Source organism: Berghia stephanieae, chromosome 3 (genome assembly GCF_034508935.2).
Source record: "Berghia stephanieae isolate SIO BIC M18660-M18661 chromosome 3, UCSD_Bste_1.3, whole genome shotgun sequence".
NCBI lineage: Eukaryota > Metazoa > Mollusca > Gastropoda > Nudibranchia > Aeolidiidae > Berghia > Berghia stephanieae.
The window spans coordinates 10,496,486-10,512,907 of record NC_088362.1 but is presented as its reverse complement, the minus strand read 5'-3'; the positions used below and the strand labels follow the sequence as shown (position 1 = coordinate 10,512,907).

The 16,422-nt window shown below is 35.9% G+C and overlaps 1 protein-coding gene across 1 annotated transcript in view; it reads left to right on the top strand.

Annotated features, from left to right (window-relative positions):
- Positions 1-9,696: 9,696 nt before the first annotated feature.
- The window catches only part of LOC144967136 (uncharacterized), a 46,508-nt gene continuing 39,782 nt past the window's right edge, over positions 9,697-16,422 (top strand). The window contains exons 1-3 of the mRNA XM_078904000.1: positions 9,697-10,365; positions 12,546-12,642; positions 13,679-13,836. Coding sequence (XP_078760126.1) covers positions 9,979-10,365; positions 12,546-12,642; positions 13,679-13,836 — 642 coding nt within the window. The 5' untranslated portion in view covers positions 9,697-9,978. The remainder of the gene's footprint in view (positions 10,366-12,545; positions 12,643-13,678; positions 13,837-16,422) is intronic.

Sequence of the window (16,422 nt, the reverse complement as noted above, 5' to 3'; positions counted from 1 at the left end):
AACATTTCTCATTTACTCAACTTAAAAATAGGCTGGGTCTGCCTTAAGTATGAGATAAAGTGCATTGCAAAATAGACCAGCGTTCTATCAAGATCTCAGCAAAACATTGCTTCTGTTGTGAAGCAAAAATTTTTTTCATCTTCTTCAGAATTAGAAAATAGTCGGCTTCTTGATCCGCTACGCTCTTAAAATCTTTTGTTTTATATTTAAAACAAAGAAACAATAATGCGATTTTTGACACAATGACTATCTGGTAATAATAATATCTTTAAAATTTCAACTCCTTACTCTCATCTAAAGACTCGTCCTTCATTTTTCTGATAGAAAGACTGGTGAGCACTCTTAAACTTTCACATTAGTTGCCATAAAATGCACAGTAACAAAGGAGTCTACTAAAATCGCAACATTTAAAAGTCGTAATAAAGGTAAGATATCAAAAGTATCTTTGAAATTGTGAGTAAATATATACACTAGCACCATAATATTGAAATATACACAACGCGCGCTTCAAAAAAGGGATTCATAGCCAACAACTACAATACCTAAGATAAGGATTAAAACATGACGTCGGTAAGGCAAAATTTAATGTCTTTTTTTACGGCCTGGTACTCACTTACGTCGAGTACGATGAGAAAATGCCTTTCTCAGGCCAACTCATGACCTACAGGTCACACACCGACTGTTATACTTCTAGACCACCAAGCTCCAAATCTATATTGATAGAAACAAGAGGAACTGTGAAATATAATTCTATTAAAAAATTGAGCTTTATATAGCGCAATATCTACTAAATGTACTCAAAGTGCTTTACAAGGGGTCCCTGGTCAACCGCAACATTTAACATGTAGGACGGAACATGACGCCAGTTAGGCGATATTACAATTTTTCGGACAAAGACAACGCTGTTAACGGCCAGGTACTCATTTTACACATGAGTAGGGTGAGAGAATGTGAGTAAAGAGTCTTTTCCAAGGACTCAACTATGCGCCGAGCGTGAGGCTCGAACTAGTGCCGCGCTGAAGACCGGTCTGGACCGCGGTCCGACGGTCTTTTAGCTGTGAACCGAAGACCGGTCCCAGAGGGGAAGACCGGCGGCGGTCCTCACTTCTTATCACCTTTCAACTAGTGCGGGGCGGTCCTTGCAAGGACCACGGTCCTACGGTCTCGCACCCACCCCCTTTGCCATACACTAAACGACACAGACGACCATACAGGCAGACGACCACCAACCTCCACTCCGCAAACCGCCCTTTCGTGTGTGAGATGGGGGGAACAGGAGACGCACGCCTTGGACGATTCCATTATACGGGGTAAATTTCAAAATTTACTACACCATAATGATCGCAATGACAATGATCTATGGTGAAGGCATGACCCCTCTTCTCTAATGGGTTATTGTTTGAAATGTATGTGACTACAAAAGATGTGTGTGTTTGTGTGTGTGTGTGTGTGTGTGTGTGTGTGTCGAACCTAGCAAGTAGCAAATCCGATTTTTTGTTTTCTTTTGTCCATCTCTTGTCACCACTCCTTTCTATCGCAGTGTTGTCATTTAAAATAATACAATAATATTAAAATTTCGTTTGGTGTTTTTACTAATCAAATAATATGAGTTTCATTAGTTTCTTCCTTCCAAAAAACCCAGTTATAACGTCTGAATTTTAAAAAAGTCCAATAGAATATTTGGGGACCCCGATAGCTCAGTTGATAGAGCACTCTCTTTATACGCAAAGGGCCAGAGATCGATCCCGGGTGCAGTCGATTTTTTTCTGAATCCCTGTCTACTCAGCAATGAATGGGTAGCTGAGTTTGTTAGATCTGGCGAAAAGTCACCATCGACCCCTCTTATCACCTCATCCACCCCCTCTTATTATAACTTCACGTCTCTCTCTTACTCTTCAATGCTCGCTGCCCTCTAATGTGTGTGTGTGGGGGGGGGGGGGTAGGAGTTGCGTGTGTGTATCAACGCCACGAACAACTCGATCAACGCCTTGGGCGATGCCATTATCTCCGTTAATGGGGATAAATTTCAAATTTTATTAAATTATCGAAGTAACAATGAAGTACGGTGAGCAAATAAAGAAGGCATCACCCCTCTTCTCTAATTAAGTTACAATTTGAAATGAGTGTGACTACTCCGTGTGTTTTACTCCTGTAGACCACGGTTTTCATCGTGTAGCGGTCTTTAACGGTTCAAGAATGAACGATCCCACGGTCTCAAAGGTCAAACCGGTTCGAATTTCCAACAGTCTCTCAGGAATGTTCAATGTCGAAAAGGACCGGTCCTAGGACCGGTCCTTGCGGTCTTCATTTCCCAAGGACCGTAGGACCGTGGTCCTTAAGCTTGCCAAGGACCGCCCCGCACTAGCTCGAACTCAGGACCTTCCGATCCGAAAGCGAGTGTCATACCACTAGACAACATAGACGCTCAATAATAATTTGGACAGACTAAAAACCGAATAATTTTTATTAATGATATAAGTGCAATCAAATGCCAAACAAACAAAATAATTCAATTCATTTGTTTTTGCCATTATGCTTGAATAAACAATGTCAGGCCGTTGGAATTTTTATTGTTTTGTTAAACGAGCAATAAAAATTAGCCAGGTGTTTGTTTATTTATCTGTGCCAACATAAAACACCTTCCATGTAATAAATGAAATGCGACCAGTCATTTCAATCTGGTGATAATGTCGGGTCGGATCGGTAACTGAACAGTGACTTCAAAGTCTGAATTTTGAAATTCTATTTGAAAATTCTGCCTCATGGAAATTAATTAATAGAGTTTATCACAAAACCAAAGTGTCCAGCTTTGTAGATCAAACCGTTTTTGACCTTAAATTCAATTTTCGGAAATTGGTTCAAGCTGATATAATACAGTTTTGATACGATGGGTCACAAATGCAATGAAATGCCAATAAGACTTAATCCTACCATAACAATGATGTAATGTCATCACAACATTGGAAATGTATACTCGGAGAATGCCAAGAAATAGTTATTTCCTTCTCATTTAACTCTTTGACGCCTATTAGCTTGAGATAATAATAATATTTTCTTCTCCCTCATCTTAAACGTATGAGGCTTGGGTTAAATTTATATTCTTTATTTGTGCTAAAGAAAATAGTTTCATAAAATGTAAAAAAAAAGATAAATCAAAATTTCACATTTCTAATCATTTTTAACTTTGAATGCAAATTTTGGAGTTTGTTTGTTTCGACATAAAAGAAGTACCTACGGATCAATTATTTTTTAAAAATGTCTATTGATTGGAGAAGAGGAGATAAGAGACGAAAAATAAAAGATTTGAACACGGCGAAAATGAAGCAGTGAGATAGATGTCTCACATATAAAGTTAACATTTGCCACCAGTCTTAATCGGACCCCGTCTTTAAAAGGTTAAGACCCCTTAACCAAAGCCAGTGTCTAATTGTGTACGTATTAGAACAACTCATTAACTCAATTAGTCGCTAAAAATCGTATAAGGCATTTGATCATTAAAAAATTAATAATAATTGAGCTTTATATAGGGCAATATCCACTAAATGTGCTCAAAGCGCTTTACAATGGGACCCTGGTCAACAGCAACATTTCACATGTAGGACGAAACATGCCGCCTGATGCGATATTACAATCAATTTTTCGGACAAAGACAACGCTGTTAACGGTCAGGTACTCATTTTACACCTGAGTACGGTGAGAGAAAGAGCCTTTTCCAAGGACTCGAATAAGCGCCGAGCGCGAGGCTCAAACCCAGGATGTCAGCTATTTTGTATAAAAGCCGGAAACGTGGTTTTAAAGCAGATTTATGACCGGTACATATTATTTTAATTAAGCTGCTAAATTTGGTAGTTTTGTCGCAAAAAATATTTCCGACAGATTATCTGGGTTCAATTGACTTTAAAAAAACATAACTGCATGTAGTAATATGTAAAGCCATATCTTTATAAACCTAATATACCAATTATGAGAAATAAGTTCCATTCATATATTATCATTTACACATGTCTCCCATCCCATGTTTACAGTGGGACGAAATCAGTGAAATAAAAATAATTCATAGTGGAAAATTAATACAGTTATTGGAATATTTCAACAAATTAATGTTGAACTATACCAGACTGTTGCTGCTGGTAGTACCCAGACACTGGTTTTAGTGGTTCGTTTTGACAAGCAGAAGTGTTTCCATTCCAGTGGAAGTGGTTACCCGTTAAAGGGATTAACGCTAAGACCTTCTTCTGTTCCCTATCGTCTGCTGGTCAGAGATCTGACCGTATATTGACAAAACCCAATTTTCTCACATAGGACAGAAAATGTTCACTTATATTGATTAGTTCAGACGACCTCTAATTGTTAAAAAAATCTAACCCAAGACTTCTTTGAAATGTCAAGTTTTGTGACTCCTAATCATGTTCTGTGTCATCTTAGTTGATAGAGGTTTTAAGCAAAAGTTTACAAGTCAAAATTTATGAACAATGTAATTTGTCAGGGCACGACTCGGCTGTTCTGCAGTGCGGTAAAATGTTTCGTGTGCTTACTTCGATTTCTACATTTGTGTGTGTGTTTGCCGTGTTTGATGTCTGTAATCTGTGTTTTATTGCTCCGGGTCATCGTAATTGTTCGACGAACATTTTGTGACTCATGGCTTGGAAATGGTATTACATCTCGACCTGACGAGCGAATGTCGAAAAGTGAATTATTTAAAGTTCAAAGGATAACAAATTAAATGTGAAATTTTAAAATTCTTTTTTTCTTTTTTTTTTTTGGCTGTTTCTTTGTTTTGTTATTTTATTATTTTATCTGGTATTTTTGTTTGTTTTTGTTTTGTTTTTCGTTTTGTATTTTTTAGATAATTTTTTATAAAGCTATTTTCATACTCTTCAAATAAAACACAGACGTCTAACCCAAGCCCAATATTTTGGGTTAAAAATTCCAGTTTCACTATTCAATCACTCCAGCATAACACCGTTTTGAGCCGACGAATCACATTTACTGTGTTTCTTGGACATGTTTAACCTGACAATAATTTGATTTGACAAATAGTTACATATTGAGAAAAGTAGATCAGTCATGACATAGCACCTTTACTTAACTCTGACAAAGTCATTTATTTGTAGGAAGTAGATTTAAATGCCTGAAGACAAAGATACAATTCTAAGTTGTCATAAAATGTACGGTAACTGTCTTCTCAGTTGATTACAGAAGTCTAAAGTCGACCTTAGGTTATGAGATCAACTAGTATTTAAGATAAGGATTTTTGGATTATGATAAACTAAATCCTCCCCCTAGAGAATAACATGAGATATCAACGATTTAAATGGATAAATGGATTAAAAGAGCGATCGTTAAAAGAGCAGCGTATTATGTGGACCAGTTCCTGCAAGTGGTGGCATTGTGTTCTGTGGATATTTTTATAGGTCTTTGCCATCGGGAAGGATCAGCCTCGCTAGTCCAATGAAGCATGGCAAAAATTGCGGGAAACAGCCGTGTGGGTTTGATTTGCTCGGGTGCAATATCATGCTTAATCGGCTGTAGAGAAATGTGTATGCGTGTGTGTGTCTGCGTGTGTTTATTACAACTCGGACTGAGGAGTGAACATAGCGGACACACTAAACGGAATAACGAGAATGAGCAGTTCTTTTTGTCTTATTGTAATGTTTTGTGCCTTTTCTGAAGCGACTATTGTTAGTTTTTAGTGGTTTACTTGACGTTTTGTATAGATTCACATCTGGATTTAATATTTCGGTTTCTGGAGATATTTGAATACCGTTCCGTGAACATTTAGAGTTTTTTCTATTATTGAATACATTTTACCCTTACTGTAGGGTAAATTGACTTTGTGTCAATCCCTTTGTTAGCTTAACAAGTGTGTTTAGAACAAGTAAATCATATTTCCTTATAAAATTTAAACATATAATGAAAATATGAGTTCTAAATAAAGTATAATAGAAGACAAAAGGACACCAAATAGAAATAAAGAATAAAGCACAGGGAGTTATCCGTGCCATCTTATATCTACTTTGGCTCTTATAAGTGATCAAATCTTAAATCGATTTAAAACTACATTGAATAGCATTTTGTAATCTGTGATGACTTTTGTTTTTAGATTAATAGAAGATCGTTACACTAATGATAATGTGTTGCCTTAATGCACTTCTCAAAATAACTTCAGAATATAATTACTGATCTTAACATGTTTTATATAAGGTATTAGTACATAAATAATTGTTAAAAGATAGAATAATCGATAAAGAACATTACACTAATTTGTTGCTTTAATGTACGTCTCAAAATAACTTCAGAATATAATTACTGATCTTAATGTTTTTCATATAAGGTATCAGTACAGAAATAATATTGTTTCCCGATATTAAAGCAGGACATGTGATTTTTAACCAATATGCCAAATTTATCTTATAATCAAGCTGTATAAAATATAATATTTTACGTATCTAGTTTTTATAATGTAACACAAAAAACTAATCGATCTTTTTAGTATGTTTCAAACTGGTATAATATTGATTTGTACTGATACAACTTTGACTAAAAACACAGTATTATAATTTATAGCATAGCAATGCATTTAAGGATTGATTGAGACAATTGTAAGCTCTTAAAATTTATATAATTTGATATGATACAAGTCGATCATTTTATTGCTTTAATGTGTTCTTCCAGTTTGAATAGCACGTGTTAACAAAACAGAATTATTCAGTAATAATAATAATAATAATAATAATAATAATAATAATAATAATAATAATAATAATAATAATAATATTGATAATAATAATAATAATAATGATAATAATAATAATAATAATAATAATAATAATAATAATAATAATAATAATAATAATAATAATAATAATAATAATAATAATAATAATAATAATAATAATAATAATAATAATAATATACTTTATTCATCCAAAAAAAAAAAAAAATGGAAATTCGCTTACAGACGTGGCAAGTATAAAAATGTATAAAAACAAAGTTGAGAATCTATGGCGACAATTCATACATATATGTATGCAAATGCACAAAAAATGTAAAAATATACAACCAAGAACCCATAGCAAATCAAGATGTCTATCCATGGCGCCCCTCTATTCCAATTCCTATCAAGAGTATTACGATTCTATTACAATATGTCGATCATTCTGGTATGCTTTGAATGAAGTACGTATTCATTGGAAATTAACGTTCTTCAAAACTATATCTATTATAAATATACTTATATAACTAAATTAATAAATTTACTTGTTTAAATTTACATCAGGATAATTAATTACCATGTTGTTAATTTGGTGGAGGTGGCTTTAACATTAGCAACTCTTGCAACTAAGACAGTGGTGTTAATAAAAATGAGATCCTAGCAGTTTATTTCTTTGTAAGATATGAAATGAAAATGTATTTCCACACACGGTGTCTTTGATCTTGGAAAGATAATATATACAGCATTTTAATGATGATTGTGTATTGTAAATACGTGGAGATGCGCTTTATTTACAAATGCCCCTTAAATGTAGTGATTAAACTATAATAAAAACGCTAAAATTTATGTAATTATGAATATCATCTGTACTTTATCTTTAGTTTAAGGGGGCCCTGGGCTTATTCGAAATTAATTTTATTTTACCTTCTCAACCGTATATGCATACGCTTACATAAAATATGAAATTAATTTATTAGAATTGTTTAAGAGGCATGTACTTGATTATCAAGTTTAATATAAAACTATTTCTTTCAAGATATTTTTTAAATAAAAGAGAGATAGCATAAGATTTTATTTTTTTATAGAAAAAATGTTTTAAAATAACCAGGCAGAATTGTAATTAATTCTTCATTTAAAGTAAAATGGGCAATAACTCGTTTTGCCCTTGTATAACGCATTCGAATCGCAATGGACATTCCGACCGACATGACATTTCAATAACATGACTCCATACAACTTTAGATTATATGAGTAGACTAAGAATCCAACACTGCAATTAATCTAATTGTGCGGCTATGTGGTCTCGTGGTATGACACTCGCTTTCGGATCGGAAGGTCCTGGGTTCGAGCCTCGAGCACGGCGCATAGTTGAGTCCTTGGAAAAGGCTCTTTACTCACATTCTCTCACCGTACTCAGGTGTAAAGTGAGTACCTGGCCGTTAACAGTCGTGTCTTTGTCCGAAAAATTGTAGTATCGCCTAACAGGCGGCAAGTTCCTTCCTACATGTTAAATGTTGATGTTGACCAGGGACCCGTCCTACATGTTAAATGGGACCCCTTGTAAAGCGCTTTGAGCACATTTAGTGGATATTATGCTATTTAAAGCTCCGAAGGCGAGTATCATATTATCACAAGACCGATAAACCGTTTGATAATATGAAAATTGGCTTAAATTTGCAATGAGGAATATAGATAGAATGCGCTTGGCCAAAGAGTTCACAACATTGCCATCCGGAAGTATAACGGACCAACACACAAACTCTGTGTAACCATGAACTTTTATAGTCAGGTTAATACAGTTTAGTGAGAACAACTCACAAACGCGGATGGCAAAAACAATAACAAAGGCCTGAGTGACGTCATCTGCATACTATCTATAACTTCACACGTGTGATTATTATCAAATCAAAGGATTATAATTGACATTTGGATTACCCCGACAAGACGATTGGTTACATTAAAGAAAAAACATGTCAATGAAAGCTGATTAATGGGATTTTTTTACTCCTCGTAAAACATCATTCATCTGATTTTTATAGCTCTGCATCATGATATACAATAGTGTCTGCTCTCCAATTTATTGATAAAAAATTAATTTATTGTTTGCTTTCTCGTCGGAAATAAAGCAAATGAGTTTACTATGTCAACACGACCCTGTACGAATGATGACCGCTTTTTAAATTCAAATTCAAAATGTCATACGGCTTAGCTGTACAAAATTCAAACACCATTTCATTAAAATAATCAATATCGATCAGTTATTGATAAAGTGGATTTTCGATTCCAGAGATATCGATTTTGTTGTTATCGATAGCCTCGTGAGAACAACTAAGCCCCCGGGTCTCATCATTGTACAACAGTTAATTGCACAATTTATCACACGTTCAATCACTCGAAAAGAAAATCAAAGCTCGTCAAATGAAGCGACCCATGCATGTTTTGTTTTTAAAAACAGTGAAATAACAAATCAATACGGTTTAGGCTATTAAAAAGGCAATTAAAAAAAAAACCCTCTAGGCTTGTGTAAATGATTGAATGCTGTTCATAAGCAATTAAAATGATAAAGGTTACAATTAATTTCGATTTTCGAGATAACATAAATTGGGAATTCTCTGGATGAATGAAATAGAACAAGTTACATATATGATAAAATATTCTTTACAATTTCCGAAAAAATCTAGACAAAAAGGAAGATCAAAATGTTATTCAGATGTTTCCTGTATGATGATCCTATAAATATCGCTCTCTCTCTCTCTCTCTCTCTCTCTCTCTCTCTCTCTCTCTCTCTCTATATATATATATATATATATATATATATATATATATATACATATATATATATATATATATATATATATATATATATATATATATATATATGGATTTAAAAGAAACTTACGTCAACAATCTCCTAGAGTGGTACTATAATACAATCGTCTCAGTTTACACAACAAATCAAGAAAACGTGTTTTTTTGTACAGAGAGGCATTCAATAGGTAACAATGGATTTCTATAAATATCGGATTGTGTCGATTGTGTTGATTGTGTAACTGACAAAAGAAAAATGGAAGTTGACAAAACTACACGGTTGAGTTGGCACTGATTACGGTGTCTATCTGAAATGATTATCACAATATTGATTTTCGGTCGTTGTTGATCACTCTCATCGGGTCTTTTGGACAACAACAACAACACCAACAACGACAACAACAACAACAACAACAACAATAACAACAACACTCGCAGTTGATCAACAAACCGGTATGGAGGATAGAACGAGCACTAGTTATTACTCACTACACCCCTCTACCCCAATATCTGTCCGATTCAGTGAAAGGGCAGAGACATACACGTCTTCCGTATCCCATCATTATACAACTAGTCACAACAATGAGACAGCAGCGTCCATGGCAACTCCCTGCGAGGTGACCTATGACATGGAATTGGATGACGTCACTTCCCCGTTCCCAGGAAGGAGTAGAACTTCTGCTTCCGCCGGCGGCTGGTTAGGGTCAAGGCCATTGAGCCATGTGACCGGAACCGCTCAAGCTTCAGCAGGGCAGGAGACCAGCAGCATGTACAGCGGGAAATCTAATTTCTACGATCTTCTCAAGTCTTATTACTGGGATCATGCACATACGTGCTTACAGGTACTTTTGTTTTGAATATATTAGAATTTTGTAAGTTATAAAAGAATAGACATATTGATGGCCGAGTGGTTAAGGTATTGCACTTTCACCGTGGGGATATACGGGTCTATGTTTCTAATCTATGTTTCAGAATCTTGTTGTTTTTTTTTCAATTAAACACGAAACTTAACTCTTAATGCCCAGTTGCGGCGCTGTATTATATACAACTGACACTTCGATTATGTCAGCCTTTTTGGAGTTAAGCTTTAAGAAGGGGATCTACTTCTATTTATTATTTATATTGTTTCCATTGCCAACCCACTTGCTAATTTTCAGTCTGAAGTAAGCAAAAAAATGTAGATGGGTAGATAGATATGAAGTTCGTATGTAGTTTACACTATACCAGAATGATCTCACTCACTCTCACTCTATCCCTGACCGGTTGGTCGTCGGGGGGACTCTCGGGATGCAGACTTCACGATTCGACGCCACTCATCACGGTCTTGGGCCTTCCTCATTAGATTGCTCCACGTCAATCCTGTCCAATCTTTAATGTTGTCCTGCCACACTTTCCTCTGTCTTCCTCTAGAATAATAATGGTAACTAAAATACTGCCGTACCCTGGAATAACACGTGTTTAAAATTTCTGGCAAAAAAATAAATCAATACGTGTTTCTCTAGAGTAAGGTAGAATAGAGATAGGACTTGTCCGATTTCTTCAAACCGATAACTGAATTAATTCATTGGTTTAAAAAAAGGTGTTCCAGCCTGACAAGACAAAATAGAATGGCACACTCCCCCGATCCTTCCTAATCTGTGCGAGATGCCTTTTAGGGAAAGAGGTATTATAAAACTTGCTTTGCTTTGCTTTAAAAGCCTGAATGATGAGGCAGCTGGCTACAACAGAAGCATGTTAGAACTATACGTACCAAATAGGAATTTACGAACCTCGACATATAAAACAACACTTATTTTTACTTATACATTGCATGGAAGCCGTTCTGTTACCCATACTGTACCCCTTTTGTGGGATGACCTGCCCAGAAGGATATGAACAGCAAAATCCCTTGATAGTTTCAAATCAATGTCAAAACACTAACTTTTTACTGTTACATTTTATGATATTAATTCGTTACAACATTACACAGGTGATATTGATATGATTGTGCTACACTTATTATATGTAATTTTTGTATATAATTGATTTGTAACGTCCATTGAGAATTACACAGTGATATATATATATATATATATATATATATATATATATATTGAACACCAGGATACTCTGTCTTCTCCTCCAAAATGTTCTCATTCTTCTGATATGGTGGAAAGAATTTTTCAGAAATAAAACACACACTGTCAGTCCAATATTCTGGAAACAATAAATACAGTTCTATAATAAAAGATTTTGATGATCGGAACTACGAAACACTGAAATCTTAAGGGTTTTTTTTTTGTTTTGCTGTATAGAACATCATATTCACAACATCGAATGAAAGCATTAAATAGTAAATATAATTCCAATATCATAGTCGAGACGTTATATTTCTACGTTGGGCTCACATCAAAATTGCATTGATGCGGCTATGTGTTCTTGTGGTATATGACGCTTTCGGATCGGAAGGTCCTCGATTTGAGCCTTGCTCGGTGCATAGTTGAGTCCTTGAAAACGGAGCTTTACTCACACTCTCTCGACGAATTCGGGTGTGAAATGAGTACCTGGCCGTTAACAGCTTTGTCTGTCGGAAAAAGACGCCTAACAGGCGTCTTGTCTCGTTATACATATTATGTGTTGCTGTTGGTCATGGACTCTTTGTAAAGCGCTTTGAGCACGTTTAGTGGATATTGCTCTGTATAAAATCTCTTTTTTTTAGATTACTGGTCGTATATGATGCATCGTGTCAAAATAGTATTATGGTGGATTTATGATTCAAGACGATTAAAATTGTAACGCTATAATGATTGGACATAAAGGAATTTATTCTACTTCATTTTCAGCACCAGGTTGATCATTTTTAGAGGATTGAACAAATAAGTGGCTCATTGACTCAAAACGAATTAATGTGAGGGTAGTTTAGATTCTGAATGTTGAATTTATATATTATCATAAGACTTCTGCAGCTATTTTAAATGCTGATCAAAAACGGTATAAACGCAATAAGAGTTTATTTTATATTTATTTATTCTAATTGTGCCAGATGGGATCCCCTAGTCTAACAATGCCGACACGACCAAGCACAGGCATCACAAGTATCACGCAATTAAATGACGTCACCGGGCATGCATTTACATCTGGTGGGTTATTGTAAAGTTTTAAGAGAAAATTAACAGAAACGCAAATGCGGCTATATTGTTAGATCGGAAGGTCCTGGGTTCGAGCGTAGCCATCGTTGACTTATAACCTGACATTGACCAAAAAAATGACGTCAAATTGCCAGTCTTTGGCCACAAAAGAAAACAAACCGTGAGTTGTATTCAATAGTTCTACCAATGAAATAACTTGTTTCCTTGAGCTCTACTAACGACAACTCACTAGTCGCTACACAAACCTAAAAAATGACGTCAAATTGCCATTCCTAGAGGGCTCTTGTGTCAGGCTATTTTATGTTAACGATGGCTACGGGTCGAGTCCCTCGCTGAGCGGCACATAGTTGAGTCCTTGGAAAAGGCTCTTAACTCACTTTCTCTCACCGTACTCATGTGTAAACTGAGTACCCGGCAATTAACAGCGTTGTCTCTATATAAAGCTCAAGTTAAAAAAATATATATGATGCGCAGCCATCTATTCCAACTTGTACCTAGTTTAGAAAGTAATATTCTGAATTGTCTATTTTCCCTTTTTTCTGGCACTTAATAGGATGGGCATGGGGGAGACTGGGATAGTCATGGTTAAGTTATTGCATTGTGCCTCTCTTTGGGTACTTTCGTTTTTATCTTTTGGCCAGATTATTAACCCGGATTTCACAATTTAAAGAATGTTGGTGATTTCTATGTTATCATACGTTTGTTTTTTGGGTTATCTATTGTTCATCATGGAACGCTTAGGCAAAATTATCTAACGATGCCGCGATAAAGGTAGTGCCGGTGTTAGTGGTTGTAGTTAGTTGTGGTGGTGATAATGAGGATGGAAAAGATAATAATGGTGATGACGATGATGATGATGATGATGATGATGATGATGATGATGATGATGATGATGATGATGATGATGATTACTGTAAGAAGTTAAAAATTATTTTGGCACATATATATTATATTTATCTCCGTTTTCTCCATATCCGCTTGAAGTGGGATCAAAATAACCAAAAGTCAACATAATTTCCATATCCAGGTATGCACGAAAGGCAGCAAGGAGACCAGGACCCCGTATCTCTGCCCAGTCTTGGGAAACCTACAGGAAAAAGCCCAAGGGATAGTGACGAGCGAAGGCGGAGAAGGGCAAAACTAAGATGGGTAGATGCTCTCAACAGCTGGGTTACGGATCCTAAGGTACGGCAATGTGTTCATGCGGCTATGTGGTCTAGTGGTATGACACTCGCTTTCGGATCGGAAGGTCCTGGGTTTCGCGCCTCGCGCTCGACGCATAGTTGAGTCCTTGGAAAAGGCTCTTTACTCACATTCTCTCACCGTACTCAGGTGTAAAATGAGTACCTGGCCGTTAACAGCAGTGTCTTTGTCCGAAAAATTGTAATATCGCCTAACAGGCGTCATGTCCCGTCCTACATGTTAAATGTTGCTGTTGACCAGGGACCCCTTGTGAAGCCCTTTGAGCACATTTAGTGGATATTGCGCTATATAAAGCTTAATTTTTAAAAAATATGACACTCGCCCTCGGATCGGAAGGGCCAGGGTACGAGTCCCGCTCTGGGACACGATAACGTGCCTTAGAAAAGGCTCTATAATCATGTTTTCTCACCGTACTCAGGTGTGAAATGAGAACCGGCCGTTAACAGTGTTGTCTCTGTCGGAAAAAAAGTTGTATTATCGCCTAACAGGCGTAATGTTTCGTCCTAGTTTAGTGGCTGTTGCCCTTTATAAATACTCTTGTGATTTTGTTTTTAATATCTAATATTTCATAAAGTTCCTTAAACATTACCAAACTTAAATTTCTTTTAATCTATTCTTTAAAAAAATAGAGTCAGGGGCCATATACTTTGGTGCAGCCAATGTTAATTTTTTTGCCAATAAGCGCAGAATTACTGGCAAGTCTAAAAATTATTAAAATATTTTTTACACATTTATATACGAGTAACTGGGAACTATTTGTTTAAATTAAAGGCAATTCTATCATCTGTTGACTCAAATGATAATTTTAAAAATCTGCTAGGGTATAATTATCGGTCTTTTGACGTTGTAAATTGTTATCTGGCCACCCTTTTGCCAGATTCGTTTGCGGTCACCTACAGATCTTATTTCCGGACAGATTTTGATCATTGATAACTTAAATCAAAAGATGCATCTTGATCTATGACGTGCGGCTATGTGGTCTTGTGGTATGACACTCGCTTTCGGATCGGAATGTACTGGGTTCGAGCCTCGCGCTCGGCGCATAGTTGAGTCCTTTGGAAAAGGCTCTTTACTCACTTTCTCTCACCGTACTCAGGTGTAAAATGAGTACCTGGCCGTTAACAGCGTTGTCTTTGTCCGAAAAATGGTAACATCGTCTAACAGGCGGCATGTCCCGTTCTACACGTTAAATGTTGCTGTTGACCAGGGACCCCTTGTAAAGCGTTTTGAGCACATTTAGTGGATATTGCTCTATATAAAGATCAATTTTATCTTTATTTTTGTTTTTAAATTCCACATACAGTAAAATAATAATTATAATAGATGAGTGCTAGTTCGTAATGGCCTTTATTTGCCCACAAATATTTTAAAGGTTCTCAACATGTCATTTCGAATTTAAATTAAACGTTCGTTATTAATGGGTTGAGGTGACGGATGACATTTGATTTTAGAGTCATTATCTGAAAGGGCAGGGCTGGAAGGGGGGGTGGGGGGGGCGATTTGTTTTCCTGCAAATCAAGACAAAAGCTGTGTAATAGGAAATGAGCGATATATATATATATATATATATATATATATATATATATATAGAGAGAGAGAGAGAGAGAGAGAAAGAGAGAGACAGAGAGAGAGAGAAGGAAGGAAAGAGAGCAGAGAGAGATAGATAGATAGATAGAGAGAGAGAGAGAGAGAGAGAGAGAGAGAGAGAGAGAGAGAGAAACGAAAATTATAAAACTATTTCAATATGAAGTAGACATCAGAAATATTCGAACTTTAATACGCAATAAGTACGGGGACCTAAAGTTATTACTTGCCAAGTTTAAAATGGGTCTTATGGTTAAGGTTAACTATGTTTATATGGTTAACTATACTGGTTATACCAAAGTGGTTTAAAAATCACAGTATCAAAGGTTTCCAAACTTGCATCTTGCTTTAGTGCAATGGATCTGGAAGACAACGACGTGGATAAATGGATAGATAAATAGATATTTAAACGTTTTGAGATTTGAATTCGGTACGAAGAGAGCTAAGCAACAGTGGAAGACTAATGTGGTAAATTCTAACTAGAAGAATAGGTAGATACATTGATCGCTAACATATAAAAAGATAGACGGAGAGATACATAGATAGAAAGAGAGACAGAAAGATAAAGAAAGAAGGAGAGAAGGAGAGAGATAATTAGATAGATAGATTGATTCATAGATAGAGAGATAGATATATAGATAAATAGAAGATAGATAGATAAATAGATAGATAGACAGAAAGATAGATATACATATAGAGAGAGACAGACAGACAGACACAAACACACACACATAGTGAGAGAGAGTCAGAGAGAGAACGAGAGAGATAGATAGATAGATAGATAGAGAGAGAGAGGGAGAGAGAGAGAGAGTGAGTGAGAGAGAGAGAGAGAGAGAGAGAGAGAGGTGGGGAGGAGGAGGATGAGAAGTTATGTGTTGATGGATATGAAATCAACAAATTCAATCTTGCATAACGGGCGGTCCTTAATGAGAATGACAGAAACGTGCTCATACATAACACGACCATACTAGGAATTGCATGGGA